Consider the following 12,634-nt stretch of genomic DNA (forward strand, 5'->3'; position numbering starts at 1 on the left):
TTTTTTTTTTTTTTGTAGTGGCACAGATACCGGTACTACAATGATGAGTTCTTTGATGTAAGTAAATGGAAGCAGCCTATAATCAAATTAATAAGTTGCTAGCTTTGCAACTGAGTTCATTTTAACATGTGCCTATGGGTAAGACTTTCATTCTCAAAAAGCCTACCTGTAGATGAAGATTCCTAGAAGTTTTAGCAGGATATTGCAGTACAATTACACAGTTGTAGTGTGCCATTCAGATAGTTTTGAGGGCCTCAAAATCTGATCTCATCTGCTCAGGTGAGATTAAAAATGAGGAAACCCTAATTAGGTGATCTCAGGCTAAAAAAACCTCACCCATTTTTACTTATTTTGAATTTAACTGAGTAACAACAGAAACTGTGAAGAGGGAGTTCAGATGACTTGACTAGAAAGGGAATGGTGAACGTCTGTGGCAGATATGATAGAGGTCCTGAGAGGACAGAAATTTTGCTTAGAGTTTAGGAGCTTATAAAGAGTGATTAACACATCATAAAAACACTGAAAAAGAATTAATGTCATCAAGGAACAACATCATCACCCAAGAAATTATATGAAACCTCCCATACTCTTTCCCTAGTGCTGAGATTTTATCAAATCTCACTTCAGTGTAGCTTCATGAGCTTTGTTCCATTGTAGCAGACAGGATCTGTATGGCTTATCTTGATAGTAAACTCATTCGTTAGGTCATATAATGTGTTGCTCTCTGTGTGCCTCCAAGTGGCATAGTTAGCCAAAATATCTATTTGCCCTCATTGTATGGTTTCCTTTGCTGATGTCCTTTAAGGCCATCTGGTGAATAGACTGGAAATGAGGTGGGGGACAGTGGCCTGAGCTACTCATTGGTATCCTGGCCTTTTCTACTGTTTATTTCCCTGGTCAGCTCAAGAGAGCCCACATTGTTGCTGTTATGAACACACAGAACTGATTGTTTCCTAGCAACACTGAGAACTCATCTATGTGGATTCACAGGCTGAACTCTGTCCAGCAGGTTTATTTTGAACTGGCTTAATCCCATACAAACACAGCCAAGACAAGGTAGTAGCGCTGCCTTTCATCACTCTATACCCAAAGCCCCAGGATTTTTAAAACTGTTTGAAAACAGACAGCAATTTCCTGAGTTTTCTAGCTCTGCTGATGGAATTGGGTAGCTGAACAGCTTTGGTGAGAACAGGCTAAGAAACACTCTTCTTAGCATTTGATCATGGAAGGATTAAGAGGCTGTATGCTCAAGGCAGCAACTTTTGTGTATGTTTTTTGTGGATTGATGAACTCCATTTGTTACATAGGAACACTGGGTGATTAACTTAACCTGAAACCTATTAGTCAGTAGGGTGCCTGAAAGTTAATGAGTGGCAACAGTGAATGAACACTTTTAAACTGGCATCAGGTAGGGGATGCTGCTGAAGGGGCATTTCTACCTTACACTGCATCCCTGGCTGTACGCTCCAACTGCCTCAAGCACTAGCATTTGTGCATGGCACAGAAATTGTACCAGGAAAACTCATAAAGAAAAAGAAGGCAGCTGCAGCTGAATAATTCCTCAAGAGTACATTTACTTCCAGCAAAAAATCCCACAACTTTTCTTCCTGAACAAGGCCCCAGGTTCTTTGGAATAGATGGTGGTTTACTACTGTGCCAACTAATGCCCTAGGTAAAGGAGATTAATAGATCAGCAAAGACAATATCCTCATGGCCTTTGTCAATGTCAGTCTAAAAGCAGAGTCTGTGTGGGCCTCTGTAACTCCATGTGACTCATCTCTGTGTTGATAAAACAACTTGTTTTTCATTTAAAAGGATAAAGTTACTTTGCAAAGGCAAAACCTTTATTGTCTATACATCAGCCCTGCTTTTTCCAAGCTGTATTTTTAAAATAATAGTATTACATTAATTTAAATGTGAGAAAATTGAAATTAAATCATAGTAACATCTTTTCTAAAACTTGACATGGATTAATATACTGAACTGCAGGTGCTACTGTTGAGCTCCAGCCAGTGTGCATAAAATTGGAGAATTTATATCCTTTATAAGCAATAATTTTGAAACTCTGGTTTCTGTCTTTGTTGATAAGGAGACAATGATGCGTATTTAATTTACTTTTAATCTAATGTAGTATTGAAGTTCTGACATGGTAAGAGCAGAAGTCATCAGTTGTTATACCTGCAACTCAATTGAAAGATTCATATACCTTAACTTTGTTTTGGAAAATCCTGATAAACTCATTTAGATTGGCCTGATAGTTAAAGGTGATGCCTGTAGAAGTCTAGTTAGAGATGTATTTTCATAACTTACTGTTCTTATAGAATAATTTGTTTCTTTGTCTCCTCTGAAGTGAAATACTATACATATAAAAAATGGCAAAAAATATCCTTGCAATAAAAATCTTTAGAGCATAAATCTCCTTAAATGAAAATTTATTTGAAAGTCTTTTAATGCTCATTGTATTAAAGCCCTTCCCATTTAGAAGCCAGTCTTTTTTTTGAAGGGGGTGCTTGGGGTAAGGTAACAAACCAAAAAACCTGAGTTTTTCTGCTAAAATGTATCCATAAATAAAATAAATAATGAGAGAAAAACTAGAAATTATTGCGAAGCCTGGAATATATCAGCACTCCTTGTTTAAACAGTTAGGCAAACATTGTATAAAACCTGTGAAAATTGCTTAAGATCTAGAATACTTCTGGAAGGGGGTATGTATTTTCAGCAAACAGTTTAAGCTAGTTGTGTGTTTTGCTATAAGATCAATGCGACTGTTAAATAAATAGATGAAATAATCTTAATTAGCTGTAAGAAAAAGCCTGATTTAACCAAGACGTTCCTCAGTGCTAGTTATCAATTTTAGAGTTGTGTATGGGATAATATTAAGATGATTTTTTTTTTTAAAACTTTGAGAAAGCATGAATTGCGAGTGAGTATTTTTTAATTAGATCGCAAATATCAGAACACAGTTTTTAACAATCCATTCAGGCAATATTCTGGATTCTTGGGACTGCATTGCACCACAGAGGTGATTCTTACCAGCTCCTAATGCACCAGTTCTGTGCATTGCTGTCCCTTGTCTCTGACATGGATGTGCTGATAAAAACCTCAGCAGAGCTGGAACATTGCTTTGTTCCCCCCACAGCATGATTAAGATGACTAAGTAGATTTGCCCAGAGTTTCTTCTGAAGTCAAATTCATGCTTAGCAGCTTTAGGATCAAGAATGTGCACAAATGGTTAAAAGACATTATCACAGCTCTTCCTTCATCACAGCTGCACTGTTATACAGAAGGGGCAGCATGGAAAATGAATCCTAAATTCCAGTTTTCATAGAATGTCAAAATTCCGAGAATTTTCTGCAAACTTATGAAAACTTATGTTCAAACAAACATGCTTGAAAGTCTCTTTACTTTACAGAGGGAGAATATGAAAGCAAACATTTTAAATTTGATCTTTATACTTCTAGACTTGCATAAAAGCTGCCCCATGATTTACTTAGCAGGCATCTCTAGTAACAGTTTCACTTCAGTGATATTGCTTGAATATACATAACACTTACTCATTTTAGATGAAATGTTTACCTACTCTTCTATTACTTCTAAGAGTGTGAGGTGAAATGGATTATCCCCTCTCGTGAGCCCTGCTGAGTTATGATGTAATTTTAGTTACTACTGTAAACTCTTGGCAGAGAAAGGCAAAAGTACCAAATAAATATGTGTGCATGTTATAAAGAATTAGTTTCTGTCTTTAATAAAAATGATGAGCATAAGAGTTGCAGTAAGGCAGATGAATGGAATGAGAATAGGACATGGGAACTTGTCATCAGCCCACTGTTTTCTATTATGACAGTGTCAAGTGGGATATCTGAGGCGATGGAAAATATGGTCAATACTATGGAAAAAAAAATAGAGAGGCATTTCAGCATTCTGAGATGGTATTTATTCCTGCTTCTTTCAGATTGTTCCTCTGGGTTGTCAGGCCCAGATTACTGATCTGGTTCTAAGTGTGCAATAAAGAGGGAATAGAAATGACTGGCTTTGGAGCTGTGCCACCAAAAGCTGAACTCACAGCATGTGAACTGTTGCAGTAATCCCTGCTGCAACAGTGAACCCAGCTGTACCATTCTCAAGGCATCTTAAAGCCATAAAGCAGCACTGCTACTTAGCATGTCCAGCATGGAGCTAACAGATCTTTCCAGGCCTGACCTTGGGTGCCATTGTTTGGTACAGAACTGGGAATGGTAAGGAGAAGCTTGAGAGATATCTCAGTATTTTGCAGCACCTAACGGCGCTGAAGCTGAGTGATGTGCTTGTGTTCCACCCTCTGTTAGATCCCAGATGATCTTGCAGGACTAAAGGAATGTCTCAGTGCTGCACAGCTGCTAGTGGGCCACAGCTCACCAGCTTTTGGCTGGCTGGACAGGATGGCATGGAGAATTACACAGCCCACTTCCTTGCTCTAAAAGAGGAAAAAATACTAAAATGGCACAAAGGTGATTCAGAAGTTGAAAATTCGTACTTCCTTGTTGTGTTGTTGTACCGGCTTTGTAGTGTATTTATTCTGATTAGACTAATTGTAGGTTTAATTTATTTTTTTTCCCACTTCAGAAGTATGAGTTTGACTCATATCCAGAATTTCACAAACTGGCTATACCCAGAGATAGGACACAGGAAACAGTTCTGCTACTGGTACTGAAAGTCACTTACTGTCCCAGCTGATTCATCTTGTCCACAAAGTCAGGACTAAGCAGTTTACTAAACCTGGACTCATTTTGATCCAGAACAGTTTGGCTGAGAGCTATGCAGCTACAACACTAACTTTGGCCTTAAGATTTTTGGTCGCCTTCTGTTATCTTTCAGTGTTTTACAGGATAAAGCTTACATTTTTTAAAGTACTGTGAAATATTTTGTGCTTTATGAAAGATGGGAGCAGATATCCTGAAGTGGATCTTACATGTCCTTGTGTGAAGAGGATGTGTTTCAATGATACAGTCACTTCAGACACTGAGTTCTTGTTTGCTTCTCTGTATTTTAAAGTTACAGCTGTATCTCAGAAGGTTTTGAACTATGTAGTGATAATTCCTTTTGACTATACTTCCAAGATGCCTAAATAGAAAATTCAAGAAGGAACTATTTGGTAGGTTGCCTCCTGTCACGTGTTTCCTTTCACCTGTTTGGAACTTCTCTCACAGAAACCTGTACACACACTATCAGTTTCAGTGAACTGAAATAATTAATTTCCTTCACTCCCTAGTTCCTTAATCCTTTAATTCTGAAATCATTACTGGAATATAATTGCTTGAATACCACAAGTGCTGCATTTTATCATGGTGAAAAGTTTAAAAAAAGCCCAAGATTCAAATCCTTTTCAAACCAAAGTGCAATATGCAATTGCAGGAACAAAATGCTGCAATCAAATTATGGCATTTTAGTTTTACTTTGACAAATAGATAATACAGTTATAATCTGAGAGCATCAAGAACATGTAGTCTCTCCTTTTCTATTTTTGAAAAGTAGAATGAAATTTTTCAGAAAATAATGTTCTGACACCGTTGTTAATGCTTTTTCTTTTTGTACTTACAGAGGACCCCCTTGTTTGCTGCTGTATCTTAACTGAATAATATTAATGTTTTGCCTTTTTGTGTGTGTAAAGTTTTCATTTACTGTCAAGTCAGGTTGGATTGTATGACTATATGGTTTTCCAAGAATTTCCCTAGGTTCTTCACCTGGGTTATCTAAAGACATTAGGACATCATTTAGTTGCTTAAAAGTTTAAGTGGAATTTTGGTGTTTAAATGCTTAGTAGGATTAAAGACACTCTCACATCAAAAGGGTGAATTTTCCCTTTGTCTACATCTTCCACCTCCTACTCCCTCCCCTTCATCCACGGTTGCCTAAATTGCATCTCAGTTTAATTCAGAGAGAGATGAATTTCGAACTCTGAAAAAAATTTAAAAATTAAAGCTGATTTAAAAGATTTCAGTTGAAAAAGGACCCTGTCAATGTTTTCTCATTGGATTTCTTGCCAAAAAGTGTCTGGGATTAGCTTCACTTGGCCATGTCAGCACAAAACATCTCTGGAAACAGTTTCCCCAAAAGCTCGAATCCCCTGTGGCTTTGAAACGCTAATTTCAAGATAATCTAATTAGGCTAATGACTTGCCCACCACCATGCAAGAAAGCTGGGAGAATCTGCTTGAGATTTCCGTGCCTCCCAGACATGCTTTTTTTTTTTTTTTAATTTTTATTTTTAAACTCAGGCTGGTGCTAAATAGCAAGAAGCACAAACTTTGATTTCACTGAAGGAGAACAGTCTTTAAAGAGGTAGTTGCTTAGAAGCCAACCGTGTCATGCATTTAAGGAGACATTAAAAAGAAAATTGGTGTTGACAGTGAAACCATAATGCATACTTAAATATCGATTACATTTCGTCTGTGTCTCAACAGCATTAAGTCTTCATTCAGTAGGACACAGATCTTGTAAATGTTAGTGTGAGCAGCTGGGACAACAGGCATGCAGGGGTGCAGCTCTGATCCAGCTAATCTCTAAGCCTTGATCATTTACAGAGGAGAACGCAAGACTAGGGGCAGAGAGATGCAGTCTGGAACCCTCGTAAAAAGGTACTGGCTGGGATCTGTCCAAACGTTTTGAAGCTGTAAATTCAGCTTGAACTGTTGACTGACAGAAGATGAAGGAAACCTGAGGGTGTGCAAAGCAGACTCTGAACGTCATCTCAAGTTTGATTAAGTTAGAATCAGCAAATCTTCCTGTTAGGCAATTACTTATTTGGCTCTTTGCGCTTACTGAGCTTGCATGGCAGAATTACAGAACAGAATGAAAGATCTCAAGTTATTAAAAACAATGAGCTGCAAGATAGTAGGAAACCTGTTATAGAAGTTGTGTTGGAGAACTTTCGTTTGCCTTTCACAGACAGATAGAGTTAACCCTGTAAACAAAACCACTTTTTTGTTTGTTTGTTTGTGGTTGTTGATTCTACTTACTGGATAATAACTGATTTGCTTATGATGTGCCAATCTGACACTTTTTTTATTTAAGATTGCTTTCAGTGATGTTTCTCATTTCACTTTCAGACACAGCCTTTTTCCTCTCCTATCGGATTGAACTACAACCTACAACATTTTATTGTTTTGGGATTTTTTCAGTCTTTTTTACCACTTATTTTTGTTGCTGTCGCGGTTGTTAATGTCGTGAGAGGACAGTCATTTCACTAGTGCGCTGTACCGTCATTCGCCTCTCGGGAGGGCCGAGGAGCAATATCGCCGTTCTACGGGGAACCGGGCGGGCGGGCAGCTGCGCACCGGCTCGTAGCCCTCGACGGCAGGGCGCTGGGCCGACGGCATGAATCATCCCAACAGGGCTCTCATCGCTACAGCACTCACCAGCGGCCGAGTGGGAGCCCTGTCGGGCTGTACAGGGGTCCCTCTCGAGACACACACGAGCGCTGCCGGCCGCGCTCCCGCTTCTCTGCCCCTGCATGGCTGGTGCCGCTCCCGGGCAGCCCCGGCAGCTCGCTGCGGCGGCCGGGCAGGCGAGTGCCGAGCCGCACGGCCAGGCCGGTCCCGCGCCGGCGGTGCCCGGCCGAGTCCCGCGGGCGCCGCGCCCTCGGGCGGCCACCGCCTGCCTGCAGGTGGCGATCGACACCTCCAGCGCCGCCCGCTCGGCACCCCAGCCCCAGGCAGCCCGGGTGTGCGCTGCCTTCGCGCCGCAGCCAGCAGTGCCCGCTCACAGAATTCCCTCTCCCCTTGTCTCCCCTCCGCCTCGGCGCTGGTCCTGCGGGATAGCCCAGAGCCACCACTGCCGGGCGCGGAGCTGCGGAACGATTTGTAAAGGGCGGGGGTAAGAGGGGCAGTCGTGGAGAGTTTCTCTGCGGTGTCCCTCCAAACAGGTGGGGACGAAGGGGAATGACATCAGCGCCCACCCGACGATGGCGACCCAGCGAGACCCCGCGGAGGGGCGGAGGGTGGGGAGTGGACGGGGAGGGGGAGGGGCGAGGGTAAGGAGGCAAGGAGAGGAGGGAGAAAGGGGAGCGCGGAGAGGCAGAGCAGGGAGGAACGGCGCGGGAGAGCGGCAGAGCGAGGGGCAGCATCTCGGCAAGCGGCGGCAGGAGGGCCGCCCCCACCGCGCGGGGCTGCGCGCTGGGCAGAGGCGGCGGGGATGGGCGGGCGCGGGGCGGCTCCGCCAGCCGCCGTCCTCCGAGCTTCGGCCGCCTCCCGCCGCGCTATATAGGGGAGGGAGGGGTGGTGGAGCGGGGGGTGCCCGGCGTGGCCAAACCGCACGGGGCGCCGATGCCTCCTGCCAGGGAGCGCACAAGTGACCGGCGCCTCTTCCCATGTCTATCTCCTGAAGCGACCCCCTCCCCCGCCCCCCGCCCGGCATGGATGTGGCCAACAACACTACCTCCCCAGCGCGCTCCCCCGAGGAAACAAGCGGCCCCGGCCTCGCCGAGGTGACCCTGGGCTACCAGGTGCTCACCTCCCTGCTCCTGGGCACACTTATCCTGTGCGCCGTGAGTGGCAACGCCTGCGTGATCGCAGCTATCGCCCTGGAGCGCTCCCTGCAAACCGTGGCCAACTATTTGATCGGCTCGCTGGCCGTCACCGACCTCATGGTGTCCGTGCTGGTGCTGCCCATGGCGGCCCTCTACCAGGTGCTGAACAAGTGGACGCTGGGGCAGGTCACCTGCGACATCTTCATCTCGCTGGACGTGCTTTGCTGCACCTCTTCTATCCTGCACCTGTGCGCCATCGCCTTGGACAGGTACTGGGCCATCACGGACCCCATCGACTATGTTAACAAGCGAACTCCCCGGCGGGCGGCCGTGCTCATCAGCCTGACCTGGCTTATCGGCTTCTTGATATCCATCCCGCCCATGCTGGGCTGGAGGACGCCGGAGGACCGCTCGAACCCCGACGCCTGCACCATCAGCAAGGACCACGGGTACACCATCTACTCCACCTTCGGCGCCTTCTACATTCCGCTTCTTCTCATGCTGGTGCTCTACGGTCGCATCTTCAAGGCGGCACGCTTTAGGATCCGCAAGACAGTCAAGAAAGCAGAGAAGAAAAAAATCGCCGACACCTGCCTCACCCTCTCTCCGGCCACCGTGAAGAAAGGCAACGGGGAGCCCGGCAAGGGCTGGCGGCGGACTGTAGAGCCCAAACCCGGCGCTTGTGTCAACGGCGCGGTGCGGCAGGGCCAGGACGGGACCGCCCTGGAGATCATCGAGGTCCAGCACTGCAACAGTTCCTCCAAGACTCACTTGCCGCTACCCAGCGAGGCGTGCGGCTCCCCACCGCCGCCCTCCTTCGAGAGCCGCAACGAGAAGAACACGGAAGCTAAACGGAGAATGGCTCTGTCCCGGGAGAGGAAGACTGTCAAGACCCTGGGCATCATTATGGGCACCTTTATCCTCTGCTGGCTGCCGTTCTTCATCGTGGCCCTGGTCCTGCCCTTTTGTGACAGTAAGTGCTACATGCCCGAGTGGCTGGGGGCAGTCATCAACTGGCTGGGCTACTCCAACTCCCTTCTCAACCCCATTATCTATGCCTATTTCAACAAAGACTTCCAAAGTGCTTTTAAGAAAATTATCAAGTGCAAATTCTGCCGGCAGTGAAGCCCACCACTCCGGGACGGGGCAAGCGGGGTCCTGTTACTTCCTCCACCCGCCTGCCCCGAGCCGCAGTGTGCCCCCGCCCAGCCCCTGCGCAGCGCCGTCCGAAGGGCGGGGGACTCCGGCTTCCCCGCTCCGCGCAGCGCGCCCGAGTCACTCTCTCTACGCCCGCTGGACAAGCCCCCCGGATCAGGGCAGGGCTCCGCTGGGGACGCCCAGCCCGGCAGGGCTCCGTGGCCGCCCTCGTCTCTCCGGGCCTCCGTTGCCGGGTGCCGGCGCTCCCGCCTCCCTCCCACTCTCCATCATTCTGGGTAGACTTAGGGTTTGCAGGTCGTTGCTTGTGGTGGCTGTAAACCACAGCGTCTGCCCGAGTAGCATCGGTAAAACAAAACCACCCTATGCAGGAAACCGCCGTGTTGGGGATTATTCTTGGATTTACCAGGCGACGGCGGTGGACTGAGTCCGACCTCGGTCTGGCAGTGTGAGTATGGAGGCTGAAGGCGACTCCTCGAGCGGAGGAAGGAGTTTGGGGCGCGTTGCTTCCCTGTTTGTGAAACCCTCAAGTGGATGTTCTTGGGGGAAAAGCACCCGTGTTTGGTAATCTTGCAAAGTTCTTAAAGCAATGTCCCCGTCTGCGTTACGTGTGCCTGACAGCTCTCCTGGTATGCTAAGACCTTCCAGTTCACCGGGGTTCCCTTTGTTACAACAGAGGGAATTGATGGGACTTAAAACCCCAACCGCACGCCTCATTATACATGGAGATTTATGGGGATTATTTTTTTTAAATGCCTTTGACCGAGTGTTTCCCAGCAAGGAAAGGCTTGGCGCCGTGCGACTGTCCCTGAGTTCACCGCGCACACAACGGCACAGGGAGTTTAAGCAGCCTGCGAAGTAGCGTTTTCTTTCTTTCTTTTTTTTTTTTTTTTTTTTTTTTCCCTTCCGTAAGCCGCTTGAAAGTTTCTCCTGAGACGTTGCGGTTGCTTCGGAGGCAGTCAGCTGCGGCACATTTCGCTCGGGGGAAAAAAAAAAAAAGAGAAAGAAAGACAAACAACAACAAAACGATCCAAACCGATCAACCAAAACATTGCCATGTGCTCCGTGGCGGTAGGGGAGGGGCCGAGAGCATCAGCCAGCGGCAGTCGCAAGTGGGGAAAACAGCATCTCGGCGCAGACTGGAAAGGGACAGGCTCTCTCCTCCTCCGGGCGAGTCCCGGCGGGGGTAAGCACGACCTTCCCCGCAATCTGATAGCCACGGCCAGAAGAAGGCAGTGTCCTGAGCGTTCTCCTTGCCTGACCTGGCCGGTCCCCGCGGCGGATCTGTAAGCCTCTGCTCGCAAAGAGTCCCCGCTCTGCCGCTAGCCCAGCTTCTTGGCCCCGGGAAACTCGGTGTACGTCCCCTTCCCCGCCTGGCCCGGGGCTGGGGCAGGACTGCGTTGCCCGCCGCACAGCCCCTCTGCCCGTCCTGCCCCCCTGCCCCTCCGCTGCCGTGCCCATGCCTCTCCCTCCGGCTGCGGCCGGCACCTGGGGCCGCTTTCGGCCCGGGGAGGAGGGGTAGGCACTGGGCCGGCTGCCGCTTACCCCTGCGACGGGTTGCCTGGAATGAATGCTTGACCAAATATATATATATATACACACATATATTTTTCCTGTTTATTTTTGTGTAATCTGTGTTGCTTGTAAGTAAAAGGGAATGTGAAATATGTGTGTCACGTGAATGTAAGTGTCCAGTAATTTCTGAACTTCAACCGCTTACATTAAACGAAAACAGTGCTTTTGACAACCTCGGATATGCAGCTGATTTTCTGAAAAATCTTATTTGGCCTCATTTTCGCAATTAAAGTGATCTCTGATCTTATCTCTTCTTTGATCACTCCTAACCATACGTGTCCTAGATGTTCTCTAAGTGTCAGTGTCAGAGGAGTTAGTCTGGAGCGATTAGGGAGACGAAACTTCTCCTGAGGGCTCAGGTACCCGATGACTTTGGGAGCACCCCGCTGGGGTGAGGTTGGGCAGAGCTGCCGGGCACCCTAGGGCAGGGAGCCGGGACGGGAGCGGGGGGATTGCTGGTGTGCTCAGCACAGGAGGATGTGCCTCCTCCTCTGTGCCTCCTTCTTTGAATCCTGCCGACTCCACGCCTCCTGGACGTTTTGCCTTTTTCCAAGTAACTTTTTTTTTTCCTCTGTAAACCTTCCTGTAAACTCGTCGGCAACGATCCCAGCTGGGAAAGCGTGGTCGCCCTCCGGTCCAGCACAATAGACCGCGCAGGGTCCCTGCTGTCCCCGGGGTCTGGCTCCAGACTTCGGGGTGGGACGGGACGGGGCCAAGCGACTTCGCCGAGAGCCCCAGGACCTGGAAGCAGAGCACACCCCGAGCCGCATGAGACAGGGCCGCCAGAGGGGTGCCCCTTCCGTGCTCGCTGTATCCACTTGGCCCTCCCGCGCTTCAGGGGTGCGGATGGCGGGGCTACGAGGGCACCCCCGAACGCGTGCCGCGGGTCGCCTTGCCCCAGGCGCGCCGGCTCCTGCTCCTGCTCCGGCTCCAGGCCCCGGAGCCTGGAAGCGCAACTCCCTTCGGCTGGCACCAGCAGGCGACACGCGCCCTTTCCCTCCCACCTCTGCCCCCCGTTTCCCCGCGCGGTCTCCGTTCGGTCCTTCCGAGGCAGGACGCGGCGGAGCGGCCCCGCACCCCTGCCCCCCTCCCCGGGGCAGGGGATCCGCCAGGGCGGCGCGTGGCATCGCTGCTTCGGCGCCCTCCACCACCAGCTTCTCACCTCTGCCGCTCTCCGGACCGTGCCATGGCCACACGGGCCGGACCCCGAAGTCGCCAACGCCGGGGCGGCATCTACGGTACCATCCGCGACTCCTACCGCATCCCCCTCCTTCTTCCCGACCTCGCGGCGCTGCACCAGCCACGACGGAAGAACCAGCCCAGACCTCCGTGGGACTGTTTCTCTCAACAGTTTTAAGTTTTTCACTCCTTCTGTTGTCTCTTTATTTTTTTTTCTCCTTTG

General features: G+C 48.4%; 1 protein-coding gene across 1 annotated transcript; it reads left to right on the forward strand.

Annotated features, from left to right (window-relative positions):
- Positions 1-8,254: 8,254 nt before the first annotated feature.
- On the forward strand, positions 8,255-10,666 carry HTR1A (5-hydroxytryptamine receptor 1A). Its single transcript, XM_010395318.3, has one exon. It carries the CDS (start codon positions 8,389-8,391, stop codon positions 9,625-9,627), a length of 1,239 nt encoding a protein of 412 aa, XP_010393620.1. The 5' UTR covers positions 8,255-8,388; the 3' UTR covers positions 9,628-10,666.
- Positions 10,667-12,634: the final 1,968 nt, after the last annotated feature.

The sequence above is a fragment of the Corvus cornix genome, chromosome Z, assembly GCF_000738735.6.
Source record: "Corvus cornix cornix isolate S_Up_H32 chromosome Z, ASM73873v5, whole genome shotgun sequence".
Classification (NCBI taxonomy): Eukaryota; Metazoa; Chordata; class Aves; order Passeriformes; family Corvidae; genus Corvus; species Corvus cornix.

Coding starts and splice junctions, on each gene's coding strand:
- HTR1A (XM_010395318.3), top strand. CDS start 8,389: ATGGATGTGGCCAACAACACTACCTCCCCAGCGCGCTCCCCCGAGGAA.